Raw genomic sequence first — 23565 nt, 5'->3', positions numbered from 1 at the left:
AGACAGTAAAAGTAGTAGAAACCATAATCTCTGGGAAACCTGTGGAATATGGGAGCTGTTTCCAGCATCCAAACATTAGCAGGGCACAGCACAGATATCTCAGATTACTGGAAGATATTTTTGTGCAATTAGCAGGACCTCCATGGTTCTAAAGGGTATTGCAGCTCTGACTCTGGTTGCCAGTATTCTGTAAGCTAAACATGACTGCATCAAAGAACCCACAGAGTGTTCCATCTCTACCCCAAACATATGTGCAGCAATTAGGGCAGAACATCCAGCGGCTGGAAGAGGAAGAAGCCAGGTACTGTAACATAATGCTCTGTAACTTCACTCTGCCTGTACACAAATGGAAAGAGACATTATTTATACAGTGCTTAAAGAGAAATGGAAAAGGCTGGATGCAGCCATTGGAACCAGCCTGTGAACTTGGTCACACTAAGGCCCCACCTGGCCCTACATCAGACCTAGAAGGGATCAAAGTAGTGCTGTGCTGTAATCCATTCCCTGCATACAAGCATGTCAGGGCATATTTGTAGCACAAGTTATTGCAGAGGGTTCTCATACCTACATTCTTGGGGGAAGTTTATTCTTCTGATTTAAAGTTTCCTTCTGCAGCTTAGAATTCAAATCTGCTTACCAATGTCACAGGAGTCTCCCTCCCCTGAAGATTCCTTCTTTCTTTAATGTTTGGTACATGAAGGGAGGCAGAGGCAGAGGACTGAAATTCATCAAAAGCACTAACTTACTGAGCTAGATTTTACTTGTATGAATTCAGAAAAATCAGTGGGAATTGATAGTATCTTAACATTTTGTATTTTTAAAAACATTTTGCACATTTTTGTTGAAGCCAGTTTATTCCTGTTCAAGATAAGCATTCTTAGATAGGTAGACTCTCCTCCACTGGTAACTCTTTCCATTTGTGGCCTGCCATCTTCAGCAAGTAGCTCCCAAAGTTTCCCTGGAGTCAGTCTCCATCAAGCCATCTTCAGAAATATGCCTCGTGGAGACCCTCTGAGGCTGAAGCTGGTCCTTCTTGCAAACAAATTTTCCACCTTTTATTTCTTTATACAATATCTCATCCTACTATCTCTGTCAGATTTGGGCCCAGAGATTCATTGTCTATCCCCCAGGACTCTGATGAGTAACTTGTTCTCATTATCTCAATCCATAAGGGAATGATAGAACCATCAATGGAGGTAGGCTTGGGGATTCTGAAGAGTACCAAAGCTTGGGCTGCCAAGAGTCCTCTTTCCAGGAGTTCCTCTATCTGTCTTCTATTCTTGAGGCAGAAAAAGGCCATTGGGTATCTATGGATAGACTCTACCTCAGTTTCTCCATGTCACCAAGAACATGGCAGCTCATGAGAAATATTTAAAGGAATGAATATTACATATTAATTGGTTTAGTTCTCCTGTAGTAAGGTGATGGAATCAGAATGGCTCTTAATCTCAGAATGCAAGCATTTAGCAACATGATGCCATATATATTATACATATATAGAGATACACACTAATGAAATGTGTGTGTGTATTCATATATATCCATATATGTAAGCACTTTACAGTAAGCACTGAATAAAAACTTACCAGCTAAATGCTGAAGCTAGTCCTGACATGTTTTTGAATATTTGGCAACAATAGAGAGAAAGCATATAATTCAAAAAATTTAATAGAGAAATCATTATAGAGATATCAATCGTGTGTGTGTGTGTGTTTTAAGAAATCCGCAGTAAAAGTTTGGTTGCATAATTCTTTCTACCCATAATTTTTAAAAATATTTTTACAAATATTGTTGAACACAATACCTTTATTTTATTTATTTTTATGTGGTGCTGAGGATCAAATCCAGTGCCTTGCACATTCCAAGAGGGCACTGAGCCACAACCCCAGCACCCCCATAATGTTTTTTAGCAATTTAATTTATGGCTTCTAGGTAGTTTTGAAAAATCCTAGTTACATGGTTGTATACTTTATTGTGCTTACCTCTAATGATGTAATGACTAAGGGAACGTGCTTTGCATATGATAGATTCTTTTTTAAAAAAATCTTTATTTTTGTTTATTTATTTTTATATGGTGCTGAGGATCGAACTCAGTGCCTCACATGTGCAAGGCAAGTGCTCTGCCACTAAGCTACAACCACAGCCCTGCATATGATAGGTTCTTAATGCATATTTGTTGATTAAATAAGTGAAAAATATTGGAATAGAAATTTGCAAGCAGCAAGTCATGATGGTTTATTATTTCATCCATCCATTCATTCATTCATTTGTTTCACAAAACAAATTGACTTCCCAGCGTACACCAGGCATTTTTTATAGACACTGAAAATATAACTGAGAATAAGATAGACAATGGTTTTCTCTTACAGGGCATATTCTAAAAGGGGTGGCAAGACAAAAACAAGCCAACAAGGAAATATCTAGCCGTGTTAAACTATGATGTGATAAAGGAGGACAGTGGGAGCTGGAGCCGGGGAAAGGAGCCTCTTGACAGGATCTATAGCTATACAGAGTTACAACCATTCCCAGAAGCACAGCACTGAAGTCCAGAGAGGGCAGGAAAGGGATATCCCAAACACTAGCATCTGTCCTCTGCTGCCTATGTATCTCCCACTCAATGAATAGGCCAAAGAGTCTGAGTCTGGATGATGCAGCCCCTGGGGTCCAGGGCACATCAGACCACAGCAGAGAAACAGTATGATGACAGACACAAGGCTGGGAAATAAAAGGAGAATGTCCTCCAAATGTAGTCAGTTAGAAACTTTTACCAATTTTAAGCTCCCTGAGGGCAGGACTTGAATTAAGTTTACCTTTTTCTCCTCCACAGGATCTAGAGAACACAGAAATTTGGGAAAAAAAAAAAAAGCCTGTTAAATTTAATTGCACTTTGTAGGCCTGGTTGGCTCTACTCATCTAAATGAGAGTGTGAGAGTGCTCTGGGCATTGGTCACCTCCTGGGGATTCTGGTTGTTTACTGTCCCTGAGAAACAGAAAAAAAAAAAAAAAAATCTTGTTCAGGATGGTAAACTAGAGGCATGCTTGGTGTATGGTGGAGTGTGATGAGCATGTGCTAAACAATGAAAGAACTTTTTGCATACTTCTCTGCTACTCACATGAAGAACTGTGATAGAATAAAACACTTCTCAATTTGGAACTCTGCGATATTTGTCTCGTAACAGTAACTAGGTGCACATACTACTCTTTTAGACCCTACATATGTGTTCTTATCTTTCTAAACCATATGTATAGGGAACTTCTTCATATAGAATGAGAGAAATTAAGTCCAAGATGTATAATTCATTGTCAATCTTGTTCTGGAAGAGGTAAAGTCAAGAATTATTTAGAGAGTTTCTAGAAGTAGAGGGACCAAGGCTGGGAGAAGTGAAAAGGACAACTGTTGATATTAGATGGGTTTCCATGATGGTTTGTGAGGACAAGATTTGTACAAACACCTGAAGGTTTACTGAACAAATTTAATGCATTCTCTAGACCTATAAGGGCACTGGGTTGAGTAAAGCTTGCTTCAAGAATTGTCTGGGCTTGTTCTTCAGAAGAGAAGAACAAGTATCAGAGGGGAGCTAAGTGTATGACTTATGACCTGAGAAAGGGAGAGAACACCATTGGCATGGTGTGAGAAGAGCCAGAAAGGTATGTTTGAGGGGAGGCAGTTGACTGGCCCTTCTAATGCACTATCACACCACTCTAATAAGGGGAAAGGCTAGAGGTGGGCTTGATTATACTTGAGTCTTTAACCTTTCTACTAAGCTTGCCAAATACAGTATGTGCAAAATGGTCATTCCTTTGATCCATCTTAGTATGTAATGAGTGTCATTTAATAATTTCACGTGTCTTGAACTGGTTAGATGTGTGTGAATAAGAGAGAAAGTGCAAACATAAAGGGAAGCTTGGAGTTACGTGGAAATTCAAAGAAAACTCAGAGACTCGGGCATGCGCTGATATGCTCAGAGCTGGGAATGTGACACCAGGTGTTTTCTACTTGGGGCTAGTCTAGTCTTTTTACATGGTTATGAGGCTTGGAAAAGTTTAAGGAAAGTATTGCTTCCATTTAGGATTTTTCTAGATATTATTAAGATGGTCTCAGCTGAATGTTATTATTTGAGGACTCAGATCAAAGGTTGAGCCCCTTATGTTGTTTACATTTCATTTGCTCATTTGGAAATTTGATGTGGATGATTAATGCTATGCGTCTGTACAATAATATGATTTTATTTTCTAAAAAGTCTCTTCATTGCAAACAGTGATACAACTGAGTCTGGGTCAGGTTGGCTGTGATCATAGTGGAAAGGGGACTAGAAAATAACTTTAGTCTGTGACTTCTAAATGATCAAGGCTGAGCGGGCTAGTTAGATTTTTGTCTTGAGCTACAAGACAAGGCATTACTGTTTTATGTATCTTTCCTTTATTGTTTTCAAGCCACTGTAACACTTTGTCAGTTATTTATCATTTCCTTTTGTCATCGTTGTTGTTTTGTTTAGGTGAATAATAATGAAAACTAGAGAAAACCCCCACCACAATCATCACAGAAAGAATATTTAAAAACTTCCCACATTCAATCATTGACTAAGCTCTTATAGAATGCAGCTTTATTGATAGTGATGAGGTTACAAAATAACACTACCATACATTTTTGTTTGTTGTTCCTGATAAGATACCTGAATGTTTTAACCAAACAAAGAAATTTTCTGCCAAAATTTGTTGAATATATAAAATACTTCTAGGAGTCTCCAAGATAAACATTTTATTTCAAATTTCCTGAGAGGGAAAATTAAATGGTTTTTACCCTCTAAGTGTGCTACAGGGCAAATCTTTAATATTTAGAGTCTTTAGTTCTCATAATTACCTAGAGAGGTATGTGTTTGAGAAATTATGCTATAGTGTTTAATCGATATGAAAAAAAATACTGAAATGACTTCCTTTTAATTCTGTCTTGTGCTGGAGAACATATTCATCCTTGGTTAGAATGTTTATTCAGCTCATTCAGAAATTACACAAATTCATTTGGTTGTAACTAAGAGAAAAGTAAATTAAATGAATGATTTTTGTCTCTTTTGTTTAGTAACTTGGATAAATTCTATAAATACTTTGCGAGGATAGCTAATGTAGGAAAACAAAAAGATCTTTTAACACATATTTCCAGGTAAAACTCTATTTACATACAGTTTGTAAAATATAGTTACTATAATTGCTATTCTGCCTTTAATTATAGACCATTCTATCTGTACTTGCTTCCTTATTACCTCAATTATACCTCCTCACTCACAACACTCCACTACCATCTACTCATTGCACAAAACTATATTCATCTGTGCCATCACCACTGACCTTCTATTTGTAACTATTCTTTCAACACAGGAAGTAAAAATAAAACTCATTCAGTGCACTGAAAGCAACTAATGCATTTGGTATCACAACCCGCCCCAAGAGTCTTAATTAAAAATAGACAAGCTACATTAAAGTCTGATTTCCTGGAGACTTTCTTATCAGGTCTCTGGCCTCATTCAGAAAAAGAAGCTTGAGTTTTATTGTTTCTGCTGCTGGGTAACACACTTGTTTCTGATCTATTGAACTGATGTGTTTATTTAATCACAGGACTGAGGCATTACAAAACTAACATATCCTTTTCTTTCAGAAAAATCGAAGGAGGCACACAGTTGGGTCCTAAGACTTGGGAGTGTAATTGAATACAAGCTTACACCAAAATAAAAAGTAAATTTCAGTTCAGAAGCTTGGAGACATTGTCCTGTTTTTCAGAAGCAGCTGCTTCCAAAGTGGGTTAAAGAATCTATCTCAGTTACACATGAAAAATGACACACATTATTTTGATTTGGCGTACATTCGTATCTTTCAGTTGGCAGTGGTGCAGTGTGTTCCAAGATTCAAAACTTTCACCAACCCTTATGTTCCACACTTCCTACTAACATTATGTCAGGAAACTTCAGCCTTCTAAACTCGGTCTTCATTGATTTAACTCTTGAAGCAGATGATAAAACTATAACAAATCCAGAAACTTGCTCAGCCCAGGTATGTGTACTTATGAGTCTTCAGATAAACAGTGAGGACAATATTGTAAATGGTAATTTCAAATTATTTATCTGACTTTAAAGTGTCTCCAGTTTTATCCCTAGGAAGCCACTACCAAGTTTTTTCACAATCTATCTTAACAAGCTGTGATAGAAGAAAACGTTTCCAGTTTCAATATCCTCTCTTCATTCTTTTTAAATCATAAAAATCTTACAATTGATTGATTAATTCTTTTTTAATTTTGAGCCCTAGGTTCTCCACACAACATCTCTAAGATCTCAATGGGAAACACATCTGTTAGTGTGAATCAAGGAATTACCTCTCTTTGTCCACTGATCTGTAATCCACAATAAAGCACTTTTTTCCTTCTCAAAATTAACAATATACTATAGGCTTTTTAGTTGCATAAGTGTGTGTATACCAAGATACAAAGATGTTATGGTTACCTTCACACAGGCTTTGCAAGTTATAGCCAAAATAACTGATTAAAAATGAAAAGTTCATTTCACCCTTGCTAGTTCAAAAACAAAAGGTTATATATTAAATAGGTTGTATCATTGGTAATTTAAGAGTTCAGTAATTAAACTTACTTCATAAACTAATTCCTCGCAGAGCTTTATTTTCCAGCCTGGGCAGAAAAGGGGTCAAAGGAGCAGGTGCCATTAATCTGCTCCGTACTTGATGAAATGCCTCAATTCTCTGTGTGGGGTAAGGAACTAGCCCAGTGTTTTCACACCAATAACATCTTGTTCTCAATTTGTAGTGTTTATGGCCTGTACCCAAGTGTTACCATTAAATACCCAGAGATAGAACTTTTCATGAGGGGCAATGATATAAAATTGTTCCACAAAGTGTACAACATGAACCACTTTTCACAGTTGAAATAAAATACAGTTGCCCCACAGTATCCTCAGGGAATTGGTTCCAGGATACCATTATCCATGGATGCTTAAGTTCCATATATAAAATGGCATAGTATTGTCATGTAATCTACTCACATCTTCTGCTATACTTTAAGTCATCTCTACATTACTTATAAGGCCTAATACAATGTAAATACAATTTAAGTTGTTATACTACTCTTTAGGGAATAGTTGCAAGAAAAAATAGTTTGTACATGTTAAATTCAGATGAAAAAAATTTTTTCAAATATTTTCAATCCATGGTTAGTTGGAATCCACAGATGCGGAACAAGTGGATAAGGAGGGTCGACTGTATTTTAGATATACATAGTATAACTCTAGCAGTAATCTATCTACACAAGGTGGGAGAGGATGGGATTAATGAAAACCAAGTTATATCATTTATGTATCTCATATCTAATCCTTTAAACAGTTTATTTTTCAAAATCCAATTGCATATAACCTGTAATTGCCTGCTTCCTCTCCAAAACAATAAACTAGCAAAGAATAAAGTCGCAAATTATAAGATAGGAAAATACGTATCATTTACTACAATAATTACCTTTTCCCCAAACTCAGCAAATATGTAAGAAAAAAATGATAGCAGGTGGATGTGCTTTGATTACAAAGCTAATTTGGAGTAAATGAGATTAATAAAACATAATGGGCACATATTATTTTATATTTCTATGTGAAATGAATGTGTTACATTTTTAACTGAAATCAAGGGGGTAGATATGAAATGGGAAACTATGGTATTTACCAACAGGAGAACCCATTCATCCAGTTATTGCCAAATCCAAGAATTTCAAATATTTCCCTCATTCTTGTTGTATAAGAGTGGGCCAAATAAAATTATTGTTATCGGTTGTGTAACCTTCAGGCTAAGCTTTAAGTTAATGGTCTTTAAAAGCATAGTTTTATTTGACTAATATCAATTCCTTCTTTGAGAGTAGGATTTTATGACAAAATATCCTGGGGCCTGAGGAAAGGAGTAAAAGGAGAATCACAGCTAACCCTGAGGTTCCACCGACCTGCCGGATTTTGAGTAGAATCTCTGTTCCATTCTGGTCTGACTATGTTTTAAACTTTATGACTTTGTCATGGGATACCTTTCAAAATCCTTTATTGATTCAAGTATAGTAAAAGAAACTGTGTTGAAATACAGAATTAAGTCTTCATGGATACAAATGATTTCCATTTTAAAATAAAATCTACAAATGATTATTTTCAAATTCTTAAAGTAAAAAAGAGGGAGAACAAAACTCTAGAACACAAAGTTGCTCACTCACATCAGCTTCATGTGTACCAAAGTACAGAAGAAAAATCTCAAATGTGGGTAGTAACCGCTATCATTTAGGACACATGCCACGTTGGAAGAGTGCCTACAACAAACTGTGTCTGCCTGCCACCCAGCGGCTGCTGAAATAAACTTATTTCTTTCGTTGGCCAGCCCTGTATTCTGATTAAAAAAAAAAAATAGAGGTAGATTATGCCATACCAAGGATTTAAAGCCACCAAGACATATGCCTAGATATATTTTAAAACAATAATTGTAGTAAATGTTATATATTTTCCTTTTCTTAAAATTCCAAGTTTAACCATGTGGCTCTAAGAATAAATACGTGTTCTTCCTGCGTCCCATCTTAATCTACCTGATTCAGATGCTGACCGGCACTGAGGACACCGAGCTGGCTCGGGATTCCCGAGTCACGCTATTTGGCATCGAGAGGGTGCAGCAGGACACGCCCACAGTGGCCTCAGACAGCTCGTCGTCCTCTGTCCACTCGTTGAGCTCGGGGTTGAAGCACTGGATGCACTTCTTGTACTTCTTCTCGCCCTCGTTCCAGCCCCCTACTAGGTAGGCGCGACCGTGCAGCGCTGAGGCTCCAGCGGTGCTCACGCCCACCAGCAGGGGAGCGGCGTAGCTCCACTGGCCGGTGGCAGGGCTGTAGCACTCTACGGTCAGCACGTCCACCCGTTCCCCGCGCGGCCCTACCTGGCTGCCCCCCATCACATATACCCTGTCGCACAGAGTGACAGCGCAGTGCCAACCTCGAGGCGTGCTCAGGCCAGGCAGCTCCTGCCATGAGTCACGGGCTGGGTCGTAGGCACACACAGAGCGAGAATACGCGTTGCTGATGTAGCCGCCGGTCACTAGCACACGGCCATCAGCGACCGCGCTGGCGTGGCAACAGCGCGCCACCTCCAGGGGTGTCTTCGGTTGCCACTGATTAGTGGAGGGAACATAGCACTCCAACGAGGCTAGGCTGCCTTCTGCGTTGCGGCCTCCCACAGCATAAAGGAGCCCGTTGAACACACTCAGGCTGAAGTGCGTGCGCTTGTGGTTCATGCTGGCCAGGTGTATCCAGGTGTTAAAGCGGGGATCATATCTGGAAAAGGCAAAGGGTAGAGGAATAATGATAACTTTGTAGGAGATAGCCAGGAACCCATGTTACCCCGAAAACCTTCAGGTGGGAATCCAGACACTATCCCTGCAAGGAAGTGAGGGATCTGGTCCAGTTTCTCCAGAGGCTGGAGAGGCTCTCAGCCAGTAAAAAGGTGTGGCATTTGGGAAAGGCAAGGCAGGCTCTATTGACAACCGCACCCGCCCCCAATTCATTGATAAGACCGTTCCCTTTATTTAGCTGCCTGGAGAAGAGCTCACAGTGACCTGCCCTTCAGACCCCTTTCCTTCATGAACTATATCGATCATCCATTGGGATTTATGAGATGTTCATGTGAGGGAGATGGAGGAAGCTAAGTATCAGAAGATCAAATTCCACAGTAAGTCAATTCGTCTGTCTTTGTACACCAACCATCCCTAGCTTACTTTCACTGCTTGCTTAAAAGAGGAATTGACTGATGAGATTCTCTATTTCCCAGAAACCTCTTATGGGTACACCTGTCTTGGCTATTGCCACAGCAAAGCTAAGCCACTCAACCAAATCTGTGTTCTGTTGAAATGAGACTGTGGAATTCATGTCAAAAAGCTTCAACAGATCCTTAACTTTTGATACTATTTTATGTTTCACCACTTATTACGAGGTAAAACTTTTTCATATATTGAAATTGGTTGTTGTGTTCAGGACTAATGTTTTATAAACACTGAAATAAATACTGGAAAAATAGTGACTTGACCTTTATACTAATAGGAAATCAGTAAGAAGAAAAATAGCAGTCATAGTGAACTGATGCTTTCTTTTTGCATAGTTCAAAAGTAATATGAATGCAGAATTCACTCCTTCAGTTTGATGTTCATCTTTGTCTCATTTAAATCACAAATAAAAACCTAAAAGTAGCCAAGGGGTGGCAGACGCCTATAATCTCAGAAGTTCAGGAGGCTAAGGCAGGAGGATCGAGAGTTCAAAGCCAACCTCAGCAACAACAGGATGTGGTTCAGTGGGTAAGCACCCCTACTAGGGTTCAATCCCTGGTACCAAAACAAACAAATCCCAACAAAACAACAACAACAAAAACCCTAACTGTATTTATAAATTAAAGATTAAAAATCAATAGTTTGGGAGATTGGGGTTGTGGCTCAATAGTAGAGCACTCACCTTGCACATGTGAGGTGCCAAGTTTGATCCTCAGCACCATATAAAAACATAATGAATAAAATAAAAGTATTGTTTCCATCTACAACTAGAAAATTTAAAAATTTAAAAATTTTTAAAAAATCAATTATTTGGAGTCTCAAATTATGCACACCTATATAATGAAATAATAAAGAATAGCTTTCAAGAAATACTGTATAAATTTTCTGATCTTGCTCATTAGTTGTTTGACTTTATACTACAGTCATGATTTTAAAATGACTGCATATTTCATATGCATGAAAGGTTTTTTGTCATAAGTATACAAAATAATATTGCATTTGGATTTTGTTCTTAAGCATGCATTATGTTTTTACTTTCTATATGTGTCAAAATATTGGCATTTTCTACATTATGCAGTCTTTGAATATTTAAAATTCATTAACTACCACATTTTAATAATCTCATTCTAATTGCCAGTTATGAATCTGATACTTGTCAGCATCAGTAACTTAAAAGAAATTGTTTATTACTTTATTATTTCTTACCTTTTAGTGTCAAAAACTAAATTTGTAGCTAATTTATTTAAAAATTCAGTATATTATGAATAGTATCTTGATTAGAAATGAGAAAATGTGACAGGTGGTGTGACTTCTCTGGGTATTATGGTTTTTGTTTTGTTTTTGGTACTGAGGATTGAACTCAGGGGCGCTTCCTAGCCCTTTTTTGTATTTTGTTTAGAGGCAGGGTCTCACTGAGTTTCTTAGGACCTTGCTAAGTTGTCAAAGCTGGCTTGAACTTGCAATCATCCTACAGGCATGCACCCAGCAGTATTATATTTCTTGTATGCAGAATCAGAATAATCATATCTTCCCTGCCCATATCACAGACTTATTTCAGAAATCTAGATTAACAACACACTTGAATGCACTTTACATAACATAAAGTGCTATACCTATGAAAGACAGCATTATTATTATTGCTGTTGTTATTTATTGAACCAATGAACTAAGCCAATAGGCATGATTAACTTACTTCTATGTCCAGGAAATTTCCCCATAATAATGAATCATTTCAGTTCCCACTAAAAGATCAAGTACCTGCAGAAATTGCTGACTGCGTGCTTGGCTTGATTTCTTGCATCATTCTGATCTTCACCGCCAGCTACATAAAGAAATCCATCCATCACAGCCACACACTGATTAAAACTCTTGGCCGGCATTTCTGTAAGCTTACTCCATCCATTTTCAGGGTCTCTATACAAAATGTCTCTACTAAGGGACTTCTCTGTAAGACCTGGGCGTCCTCCAACCGTGGCAAGGACTCGGCAGCCCCCTCGGATTCTTGTTCGCCTAGACTGCAATGTGTTTTGATGATATGGAAGTAAGTGGTAGTTCATAGCATCTACAAGAAGTTTGTGACAATCAGCATCTTGCATCATTCTTGGTACAGACTGAACATAATTGACCAGGTCTTGTGCAGAGATGGTACCAAAGCGAATATTGCTCAAAAGATCTGCAGCATGTTTCACTCTCTTTTGGTCAAATTCTAACCATTTCATTGCAATCTGGAATGCTACTATCTCAGAAGGCAACTGTAAGTCATCATCTATAAGAAGCTCATTAATTTGCTCAAATGTAAGTTTCATAAATTGATCTGATTCTGCAAATTCAAGGAAGTTATCCCGGATAAATTTCTGGGATGCTGCCTTTGCATTTTTCAGGGAGTATGTCTCAGCAATATTAACAATGTACATACAATTCTCAACACTAATCTCTCGAATCAGAAAATCACTGCACATCTTTACAAGAGTATGGATCTGAAGATAAACTGCGGCAGAAATAATGCTTCCTATTGTATACAAGGAGAGGGTCAGCTTTCCAGTGTAGGCATATGCAATGACAGTGGCCAGGCCCAGAGGTGAGATGTCATTGAGATCCACTCTTTGAGTTGATGGGTCTTTTTTTAGGATGTTGTAAAAGTATTCACTGCATGAAGCCATCACTGACTTATGAACATCAAAGGATTTGGTTTTGGTACCAATGACTAAGTCACAGAGGAAACTCTCCTGCCGCATTTTACTTAGGCCTTCTAAGAGGTTAGGGCCATAAGAAGCATCTGTTAATTCAGAAGAAATACAGCTAAGGCCATTGCCTCCCTCTAGGAGCCCGTTCAAAGCATTCAGTTTGTTTAAGGGGCTATCTTCTACAATTATAGTCATCTCATTGATATCTGCTTTGTTCTTTTTGACGGTCTTCTTTTTGGGTGCCATGTTGGCAAACACACTATCACAGGCAAGAGCGTGCTAAAAGAAAGAAAAGAAAGAATGAGCTTGTTTTATGTTACGTGTGCTTTATATTTTGAAACACTACACTGAGAAACTTTTCACAAGATAATAATTTCTTAAACTATTAAAGTAAATTAGCCTTCAAAAAGTAGATCAATTCTCAAAAATAGATTTAAAGACACATTAAACTAGTTACACATTCTATTGACTGTTTACTGCTGCATAAAGTATTGAAAATGATTCAAGAAAGATTCATTTTATGAAATGAGATTTCTCAGTAGGTATATTACCAAATAATTATGCAATAGAAATGAACAATTCATTTTTGATCCAACTATACAATAATTCTAGAATAGTAGTTTACTCTCATCAAAAAGTTAATTATAACGACTTTGAAGGTTTTTCTCAATAAAATACTAATATTTAGGAAACTATTTAAAATTAGAAAAACATGATGAAAAGATTATTTTATTCATAATAGCAATGAAACCTATTACAGATTCTTGATGAGAATTTAGTGATATGCACTATAGGATTTTGCTGGAGGACTTAAAAGAAATTACTACTCTTCTATCGTGTTTGTCCCTTTTCCTTTCCATGTAGGAGGAAAGCAGCAGGTAGGCAGTAAGCAGAGAAGGTCTTTTTTTGCCAAGACATTTGTTTTTCTTTCTCAAATCATCATATTCACATTTATATTTCTTTAAAAGGCTAGCAATATATTCTTCTTCATTCCTCTTTGCAAACAATGAAAAAATGTGTTCTTACCTTGTGAGATAGATAGTGAACCCACCTTCATTTTAGAGTTTAAATGCATTTGATTTATGTGTTGAGTGTCCCCATGTTGGATTTTCTGTGGGAAATTTTTAAATATTTTGTTCAGCAAGCAGTTATTAGTTGTCTGTGTTGTGTTGGCAGTAATTTACTAGAAATGACGGAGTAGTACAAGATGTAATTTATGTTAGAGAGATAAGACATAACAAATACAAAATGCTAACAAGGAGCTAAGTACGAAAAGCAGAGTAAATCTGGGGAGAAAGTTCTGTCTGTGCTCCTGAAAGAACCCAAATGGCTTTTTTTTTTAATGCAGTTCTAGGGCATAGGGCTTGTAAACACCATTGTTTTAGATGAAATCATGAACCTGAGGAGTAATTTGAGTTCATAAGACCAAAAAGCTAAATAGTTTATACATCATTAAAAGGTTGTTTTGTTGATGGCATGTGGGAGTGATATTTAAAATATAATAACTGATAAATCAGGGCATCTACTAATCAGAATGGATTCAGGTGACAGTGCTGGAGCTAGATCCCAGGGGTCCCTCGGGGGTTTCTTTGCAGTTCTTCAGTTAATGGATTATGAGGCCCAAGGGGTCCTGGGAGAGGGCTGGGAGTGGGAAGGGCTCCAGAGAGGCTCAGGAAAGCAGCTGGTTGGCTATTTATAATTCAGTTTGTTTAATATACAAAATATTTACAAAGAAATCTCAACTATTTCAACACAGTGATGTGCTGGGACTATGGAGGAAAAGGATCCAGAGACTTCCTAATGAAGGAATGATTGTGGACTCTGGGAGCAACAACATCTGATTTCCAGTTTTAAATCTTCCTTTTCTACCCTGTTCCTCTTTATGTCATTCTTAAATGAGGTATCTCCAAGTATCCTTAATAAAATTTTATGAATTATTGGCCAGTTCACTCTGCCTTTAGGAATATCATATCAGGATTACCACTATAAGATAACTGGGACTGGTGGTGGGGAGAATTAGAAGGAACACTGAAAGACGCTAGGAATTGTAAAAAAGGAGAATGATTTTTTTAGGAAAGTCAACGGTTAGAAAAGGAAGTAACAGGATGAATCTCACTCCCACCAACATGTGGGACTTTTTGTGTTGCTTTAACTCTAAAAGCAGGCTGCAAATAGTGCTGTGCAGGAGAGCTATGACTCCAACAGAAAGTATTTCTGGTTCAAGAATTAGAGGTCAGAGTTTATGGGCAACCATGTTCACTGGAAAGCAAGGTGGAAATTCTGGAAAAGAGACATTCAGAAAGGGGAAGCCCAGTAGAAACTTGAATCTTCAAGAGCTTCAGAGATGATGAATAAATGAAAGAATATGGGAGATTATTTTCTCCCTAAATTTGTTTCAAATAAAAACATGACTCTTCACAGTAAAAGTGATAACATTATCTTGTGAGTTTTACAATGTATGCAGATGTTGTATATATGAAAATTACAACATAAAGGAAGGGGTGACACTGGTGGAAAAAAAACCTGAACAATTGCAAAATGTCCTTTTATTTTTTCTTTTGCAGTGCTAGGGATTAACCGAGGCTTTGCACATGCTAGGCAACCACTCTACCATTAGGCTAGATCCTCAGCCTGGCTTCCATATTTTATGTGAAGTGATTCATTTGATATTAACTTCTGTCATCTGTGCAAATTTAACTTTGCATATTGTAATAACTAGACTGGCCTATAGAAATATAATATAAGCCACATATGCAATTTAAAGTTTTCTAGTAGTCATGTTAGAAAGATAAAAAGCAACAGATGAAATAATTTTAGTAATACTTTTATACAACGTAATCAATATAAAATATTGTTTCTACATGTAATATAAAAGTATCAGTGTGATATTTTATATTTTTTGCAATAAGTATTTGAAATACCAGGTGTATTTCATACCTGCAGTGCATCTTACTTTGAATTAGCCACATTTCAAGTGTTCAGTAGTGACATGTGAATGATGACTATTGTATTGGAAAATAGAGACCTAGAACAAGCACTTAAAAAATGCAAAGTATCCTGTAAAACCAGTAACTAAATTTAAATGGACCCAAACAAGGACAGGAAAGTTAGAACACAAAAACACAAATTGGAAAGGACAAACAGAAACCAATTTAATAATAAGTCTAAATTCAATCATATCTGTAATTGTATTAAATATCAATGGACAAAGCATTCTAAGTAAAAGGCACAGATTGCCTGAATGGATAGGAAAAGGAAGATTAAAAATTCTGTCTACAAGAGACAGACACAGAGAAGTAGAAAATAATGTGTAGAAAAGGCTTTACCATGGTAATAAATATAAGAAGGCTCTAGTGGTTATATTGGTAGCAGATAAAATAGATTTCAAGAAAAACCTTGTCAGTGACAGATGGAATTTAAAAATGATACAAAGATCAATTCAACATGAAAATGTAACAGTCTTAAAAATTTATGTGCCTACTAACAACTTCTATAACAAGTGACAGAATTATAGGAAGAAATAGGCAAATTCAAAATTATACTTGAAAATGTAAACTCAGCAATTGATAGAACAACTAAACAAACAAAAAACCCTCAGTAGCATTATAGATTATCTGAACAACATTATTAATCACTTTGACTTAGAACATTACATCCAACAACTGAAAAATATAAATTCTTCTGTAGTGCACATTGTTCCTTTACCAGGTCACCTCCTGTGTTTGGCCACAAAATGAGTTTCTGCAAATTTAAAAGCCAGGCAGAGTACACTATCTAATCACAAAGGAACTAAATTAGAAATAATAAAATAAACTATTGTTATTACTAATTACTGTTAAATGGTATGCTTCTAAATAGCTCTTGAATCAAAGAAGAAATTAGACAATATTTTAAATGGAATGATAATGAAAATATAATATAAATACCAACTCTACTACTTATTCAAGTATGACTTTTGGTAAATTACCCAACCTCTCAGAGTTTCTGTTGACTTATCTCTAAAGTGAAGAAAATAATTGTGTCCACCTCATAATGTTGCTAGTGAAAGAAAGATCTGAACAACATTTAGTAGAGTACCTGGCAAAAGTGAATGCTCAAAAAACTTGATCCAATTTTACTGAAAGCAATAGCTTTGTTAGTTGTGTCTTTGTTAATAAAGGAAGAAAACTGTTTAAGCTTCGGGGTAAAACAAATCAGAGAAAGCCACCACATGGTGGAGAAATAGTAATGAGGAACAGGGGCAATAAGGGTCATGCACATGTAGTGACCTAGAATGAGGGTTGGAAAACAGCAACAAGGAAGAGATTTCTTGAACATACTTCTAGGGATTTGGAAAATACCAGGGAGAGAAATGAAATTCATGCAATTACACTGGCTTAGGAGCAGAATATTATTATTTTATGAGTGGCAAGGATAACTGGAAATTTAGAAAACTGGGATGTTTGGTTATAGATTAAGTAAGCAAAACCCAGATTACATGGAACATATTGAGTCCACTGATGTGCTTGGATTTAAGGGTTAAAACTAAAGAAAAGATTGAATGGGGTGATGTTAGGATGAGAAGGTTTGCAGATAACCTAAGTCTTACTGAGGGCTTTTATGAGTAGGTATGTAAGGGAGAAGGTCAACAAAAGTGGAGGAAATGCCTCAAGCTCAGGCAAGGAGGCACAACTCAACAAGCTGTGCATGGACTAAGATGGCGGGGTTCACTAGGAAAACATCTGGCAAGTAATGTTAGGTCTATAAACATAGGATGTGGGAGGCAGGAAGGGTTTGAATTTGATAAGTTACCGTGTATTCAGAAGTATTATGAACTCACCAGCAAAGGAAGGGTGACCTGAAGCTAGACAAAGTAGTGAAATCAGTTAAAATTCTCCCTTAAGTTTCTTTCTCTTATTTCCTGTTGATGCTCCTCTTTCTTCTGTTGTCTGTCCTTCAGGCTACTCCTGGGGTTTCCTCTTATGAGCTGACCCTGGACTGCTGCACTCGTGGGAATTTCTATGAATCTCTCTTTATCTAAAACATTCTTGCCCTTATAACATTTCTCTAGGGCTCCACTGGATGATGCATTAGCTAGTCTTATGAATCCAAGCTAATCAGTTAATAGGCAAATCTACTCTACCTCTCAGATATGCATGGTCTTTGGTATGTTTTGTTTTGTGTAAGTATGTATTTTTCTATTACATATACATTTCTAAGAGAGTAGCCTTTTCTTAAGAGCCCATGAAAGCACAATGTAGAGGTAACTGACTTCTTTAATTCTCTATGGGAAAAGCAGAGGAGAGAAATAGGCAAGAGACTATTTACAAGACTATTGACATCAGAGCCCTGTAGCCAACTTCCTGATGGCCATGTTTTCCTAGATAGAAATCCAGTCTTTATTTATAGAACTGCCATCACATCCTACTTTGGGGGCTGCACCTCTCAGGTGAGGCTATCTGTTCACCTGTTGAGGTATTCTCAGTCTGTGCTGTGTTAGTGGATGAAGGTCCCTGTAGATCCCTCAGAGGAACCTGAGGATCAGTGTCTTTTTTTGAAGCTGGGAAATGCTCAGATGTTGTTATCAAAGCTGCAGAGATGTTCACTGATTCCCTTGTCCCAGTAAATGGTTTCCTCTGTCCTGTTCCTCCATTTCCCAAAATCCACTCCTTTTCTCAACTTAAAGAGGACTGCAGGCCAGTAAGAATGAATAAGAAGAGCAGCTGCACCCTGATTTGGGCCCTGTTACACAGAAGACTAGCTCCCTTCAGGGGAGATCAGAGCCCATAGAAAGAAAAAAGAAAACGAAGACAGGGAATCCTCCAGGAGACTCTCCAGGCCCCTCTCACTGGAGTCTTTCTGGGAAGTACAGACACAATATGTACAACACTGGGTGCACAAGCATGTGCACACACACTCACACACACACACACACACACACACACACATACACATACACACACAGTCACTTAAGCAACCAGAACTTTCCTACAAACAGGTAGAAGTTAAAAGAAGGGCAGTCTCAAAGAAGTTATAAATAGGAGTATGAAAGGAAAGTGGAACAATTTAACTCACCTTCATTTACTCATTTTGTCATGGTGCTGGGCTTTGAGGCTGATTGTATGGGTTAATTAAAGGTGATTGGAAAATAATTGAATATTTTAAAAAATTATTACTCAGTAACTAGGTCATATGTAAGCATGTAGTCAAGAGTAATTGGTATAAGAACTCTCATTGCTTTTTTCTACAATTACACAAATGTTCACAAAGTACCCTTGATTCATATTGTAGCTGGTCACCAATGATAGTCACAATGACAGTCAAAATTTGTCTACCAGGAAAAGGAGTTACAAAAATGAGTTTTATATATATATATATATCTGGAGAGTATCTTAGATGCTAAGCAATAAATTTGGAAGTATTCTTTTTGATTCAGCGTACATTTTAACTGGAAGTTGGATGAGGGTTTACTTATAGTTTATTTTATTTTATTTTTTTTTTGAGAATTTTTAATATTTATTTTTTAGTTCTCGGTGGACACAACATCTTTGTTGGTATGTGGTGCTGAGGATCGAACCCGGGCTGCACGCATGTCAGGCGAGCGCGCTACCGCTTGAGCCACATCCCCAGCCCCTATAGTTTATTTTAAATCTCTCTCTCTCTCTCTCTCTCTCTCTCTCTCTCTCTCTCTCTCTCTCTCTCTCTCAATAAGCCAAGTGAATGCTTTGTGGTCAGCTGATTAGGGGCACCAATAGCTAGAGCAATTGCCATGGTTTGACATACCATAGGGAGGGCTTTGACTCTGGTTACAGTTTCATGGTGGGGAGTGCACCCTTGTTAAGCTGCCCTTGGCTAGAAAAGTTTCCATACAATTTCTTTACAATCTATTTTTCCTGAACCACAACAGGCTTCATTCTCACTCTGTACCCATAGGGGCTCTGACAAGGTACCCCCCTTTATGATAAAAAGGAAGAATTTACAGGCCTCTCTTGGGACTTCGGGTGGCTTGCACTTTTCACATGGCCCCTACCATAGTAGGAAATGCTGGAAGGAGGAGCAGATCTAGCCACAGCAGCTGAGGTTGTGTAATGGGATGAGCAGCTATTCAGAGGCACTGCCAGTCCCTTTCTGTCCCTTCCCTTTTTGGGTCAAAGAAAAAACTTTGCAGTGGGTGCAGGGAGTTGTGGAGAGGTTTCTATCCTACTGGAGTTATACAGCCATTCTATGAAGTAAGTCCAAAGAAGTCCCCTTCCCTGCTTTTGGATGCTACAGTCTCTTTAGTTCCTTATTCCAGAATAGCTTCTTGGGTCCCTCAAGAGAGCTGCTTACTAGAATTTGGAAGGAGGGTAACAGACACAATCCAATCTTCCCCTCCCCATTACCCACCACAGATCCTGGCTCTTGGGTCATTTCCATGACAGTGGTGTCATGTATTCAATGTAGAACATCATATTTTCATCATCTTTTGTAGTTGTCAAGTATAGTAATAATTCCTAAATAGAAATTATCAAACATGAATCTATATTATGTTTTAAAATTAACTGATATCTCCATTTCTGTCTAAAATAATAGTTATCTAGCTAGGATTTATCAGTTGAGATTTTACTATGTACTGAACCCTGGGTTATTTACTTTACATGACTTAATTTTTAAAATTTAAATACCATGAAAATCCTAAAGGAGAAGTTATATTATGATAATATTACAAATGAGGAAATTAAGATTTATAAAGAAGAAAGAAAGAAAACAATAAGGTCACACGAAGAAATATGTATGTGATTTGGAGCAGAATCCAATTCAGATAGAACCCTGACACTCCATTTTGTCTTCCTTAAGGGTAGACCTATAGTAGGTTAAAAGTTAACTTTTTCCAGCATGAGAAAAGAGATTAAGTGAGGTAGAGCTGAGGTTTATAATATCAAATTTTGGATATGGAGAACATAAAATGGTTCTTGCTAACTCCAAATACTGAAATGAAAGAGTTGCCTAATGTATAATAAATTTATTTGGGAACATAAATTCTATGAATTTTTTTATCCTATTAAGGGCAGTAGGGATATGAAACTCCAATAGGTTGGGTCAGCAAAAATATAAATAGGTTCGAGGAATGCTTGCATGAATTTGTTGATCAGATAATCAGGCACTTCCTTGTGTTAGACTGAATATGAAATTAGCTTTGTTGTTGTTTTTGTTGTTTAAAAGCAATTAGTTGTTACAAATTTCATATGGCCCAACTTAAGTAAAAGCTATATGTAGCAGCATTGTTTTTTATAAATATTAAGACTCTACACAAAGTTAACCATGATTCTATTCCTGAGCCTGTATATTGGACACAAGGACCCCATGCAAATATTTTTAGTTTGGGTTTTGTTGAAAATTTTAGTAAAATGTCTCTCTTTTCTTGTCTTTTGTGTTGGTCAAAGGAAAGGAGACTGAATATTGAATTTTTAAGACTTATGTCTCTTTGATCATCATAAAATTGAAAACCTAGGTTTTGCTATTCATTCTTCTCTAATCATTTGATAACACTTGGAGCAAAACATCCAACCTGTTAGAATTTCAGTTTAATTACTATTAAACAAGGAGATGTGGCCCTTTCAGTTCTAAAATTTTTACAGAGTTAAGAATATATAACTGGCTTTTGCTGCCCAAATTGCCAAGATTTGGTCCTATATCACCTCCCCTCAATAGGACTTTGATAACCCTAGAATCAACTCACGATTGGATAGGTGTGAATCAATTAAGACAGGGTTCTTTACTTTGGATCTCTGTGTCTAGGGTTAATTCGTCAGATTTGGCAAATAAAAAATGCAAGACATCCAGTTAAATTTAAATTTCAGATGAACCACAAATCATATTTGTCCAATATATGTCCAACATACTTAAACTAGAAGTCAATTTGTGATTTATCTTAAATTCAAATATAGCTGGGTGACCTGTATTTTATTAGAACTCTACTCTGGGTTGGGATTCAGGTCAATCCTTGAGCCCTGTGGGATATTCTGAAACATACTGTGTCCTTATGCGTTCTGCAGAGTCTCTCAGAGCTACTTTCATGAAGATCATGAAAGGTCCAAAATCCAAAATAGAATCAGAACCATAAGACTGAGAATAATGTTGCCAAGAAATGGTAACACAATGATACCCTCTCCTGTTCAGTGGGTAAATTCATGTGAAATTATTGCCTTTACATCAAGTTCTTTTGTCCACAAACCCATCCCTGATGAAAGCTTCTAGAACTGATTCTAGAAGAGAGTTGTCACTTCATATTTAAGAATGTGCTTCTTCCTGGAGCCTGCCACCTTTGACTAGAGACTCTACACAGGGCAAGCTGAAAGCCATGTATGCTAAAGTGTCACTGTCACTCTCCTGCCAGACAGCGCTGGGATCTCAGAATGTCTTCTTGCCAAGGGTGCGAAATCAGCTGTGCCTGCTCCCTGTCCCTGCCACATTCCAATGGCTGCATCTGTCGAGGCTCATCAGTACTACCTCCCGGAATAGAAACAGGCCTGGCTACTGCTGCTTGCCATTTTAAATCCAACTGAAAGGGGGTTTTCCACTTCACCACTCCATTCTCAACATGATTTTTTATTTGAAATGTATATCAGTATAGCTATATGTGCACATTTAAAACAAAACCTGTTTATTAGTCGAATAGCAAATTTATGGTAATTGCAGAGGGATTTCTGTTTTGTCAATAGGTTGTTTTTCTGAGAATTCAATGAGTTGTTTGATTTTTGTGTGACCAGTTTAATGAAAACTGATAACATTATATCTAAACCTGTCAGCTCTCCAATGTTTAAATGGTTCTTGATAATGAAAAGATGGAATTCTAAACTTTGCGAACAAATCCTGAGAATTTTTTTTCTCTCTCCTCTATAAAATAGTGGAAGGAAAGCACAACATAAACTTTAGATAAGGGCAAAGGGGAGGGAGGAAAAGGAAGGGGGCACAGAGGTAGGAAAGACAGTGGAATGAGATGGCCATCATTACCCTAAGTACATGTATGAAGATAAGAAAAAAAAAAAGAAAAGAAAAAAGCACAACGTAAGTTTTAGAGAATTAAAATTACACTTAGAAACTACAAGTCATTTTACTTTTATAAGGGCCTTACTCCTATGCATTTCTGTTGCTGTGCCAGTCTCCTAATTTATCACATTTCTCAAGTTCCAAGAAAAGATTTTCTACCTCCCAACTTCAGATCGGGGACATGAGAAGTCTGACTCAGATGGAGACTCCCTTCAGGAAAACAGCTCTATAACCACAAACGCTCAGACACCCCTCTCCCGTCCACACAGCTGTACACACCCCAGGATCCAGAAGACAGGAGTTGGCGAGTGTAGTCCCAGCTCCTCTCCCTCCTGTGTGAAGTGGCAGCTCAACTTGCAATGAAGAAGTTTCTGCTGTAGACTCCTCTTGGGAAGTGATCTGTGAAGAGAGAGAGAGAGAGAGAGAGAGAGAGAGAGAGAGAGAAATTCCGGTGGGGAGTCACCAGCAGCCACCTGACAGGCCCCAGTGGCAGCAATTTTTAGAATAACCCCTGGATGAAGCAGGCTGAGCCTGCGCTCTGGCCTGGAGCAATTGAGCCCTCCTCTCCCTCTTTGGCTTTCAATTGCAGGCCATCTGGGGGCAGAGGGCGGGGTTCTGGTTGGTAGAGAAGGGTTGGATTTCTTGACCTGGCCATTTTTTTTTTTCCATTTAAGTCAAGAGCTCAATCAACCTGGCTGTTAGGAAAGAAAATAACTAGTTGGGTGTTTAATTGTTGGAAGCAGGGATTTCAGTAGAGTAACTGGAAGGGAATGTTGTGGCGAAAAATTAGTTTCTAGAAAGGTAAATAGACTGTGTCACCTCAAGTCCTTTGAGAAGATTGTGGCTATAAATGGATTGTTCTTTAGAAGAGAACATGTTTACTGAGATATGGTACTTTCTACAGCACTTCAATATATCACTAGTATTTCACAATTTAATAAATGAGGTTTATAGCAGTGCTGATTATCCAGTGATCTGCATAAGGTCTGAGACAAACATACACCCTACCACACATACATATTGGGGAGTGTCTACTTTGGAAACATTTCAT

At 37.6% G+C, this 23565-nt stretch overlaps 1 protein-coding gene across 1 annotated transcript; it reads right to left on the bottom strand.

The window, feature by feature from the left end:
- Positions 1-4587: 4587 nt before the first annotated feature.
- Positions 4588-23050, bottom strand: Klhl31 (kelch like family member 31). The gene is made up of 3 exons (XM_026411235.2): positions 22794-23050; positions 11581-12785; positions 4588-9337 (listed from the first exon to the last, which is right to left on the bottom strand). The coding sequence occupies exons 2-3, from the start codon at positions 12750-12752 to the stop codon at positions 8605-8607; spliced, it is 1905 nt and encodes a 634-aa protein (XP_026267020.2). The 5' UTR covers positions 12753-12785; positions 22794-23050; the 3' UTR covers positions 4588-8604.
- Between the last annotated feature and the right edge of the window lie 515 nt (positions 23051-23565).

This window comes from Urocitellus parryii, chromosome 8 (genome assembly GCF_045843805.1).
Source record: "Urocitellus parryii isolate mUroPar1 chromosome 8, mUroPar1.hap1, whole genome shotgun sequence".
Taxonomy (NCBI): Eukaryota; Metazoa; Chordata; class Mammalia; order Rodentia; family Sciuridae; genus Urocitellus; species Urocitellus parryii.
Note: the sequence above shows the minus strand (reverse complement) of the source record. Positions and strands in the feature narration are given on the sequence as shown.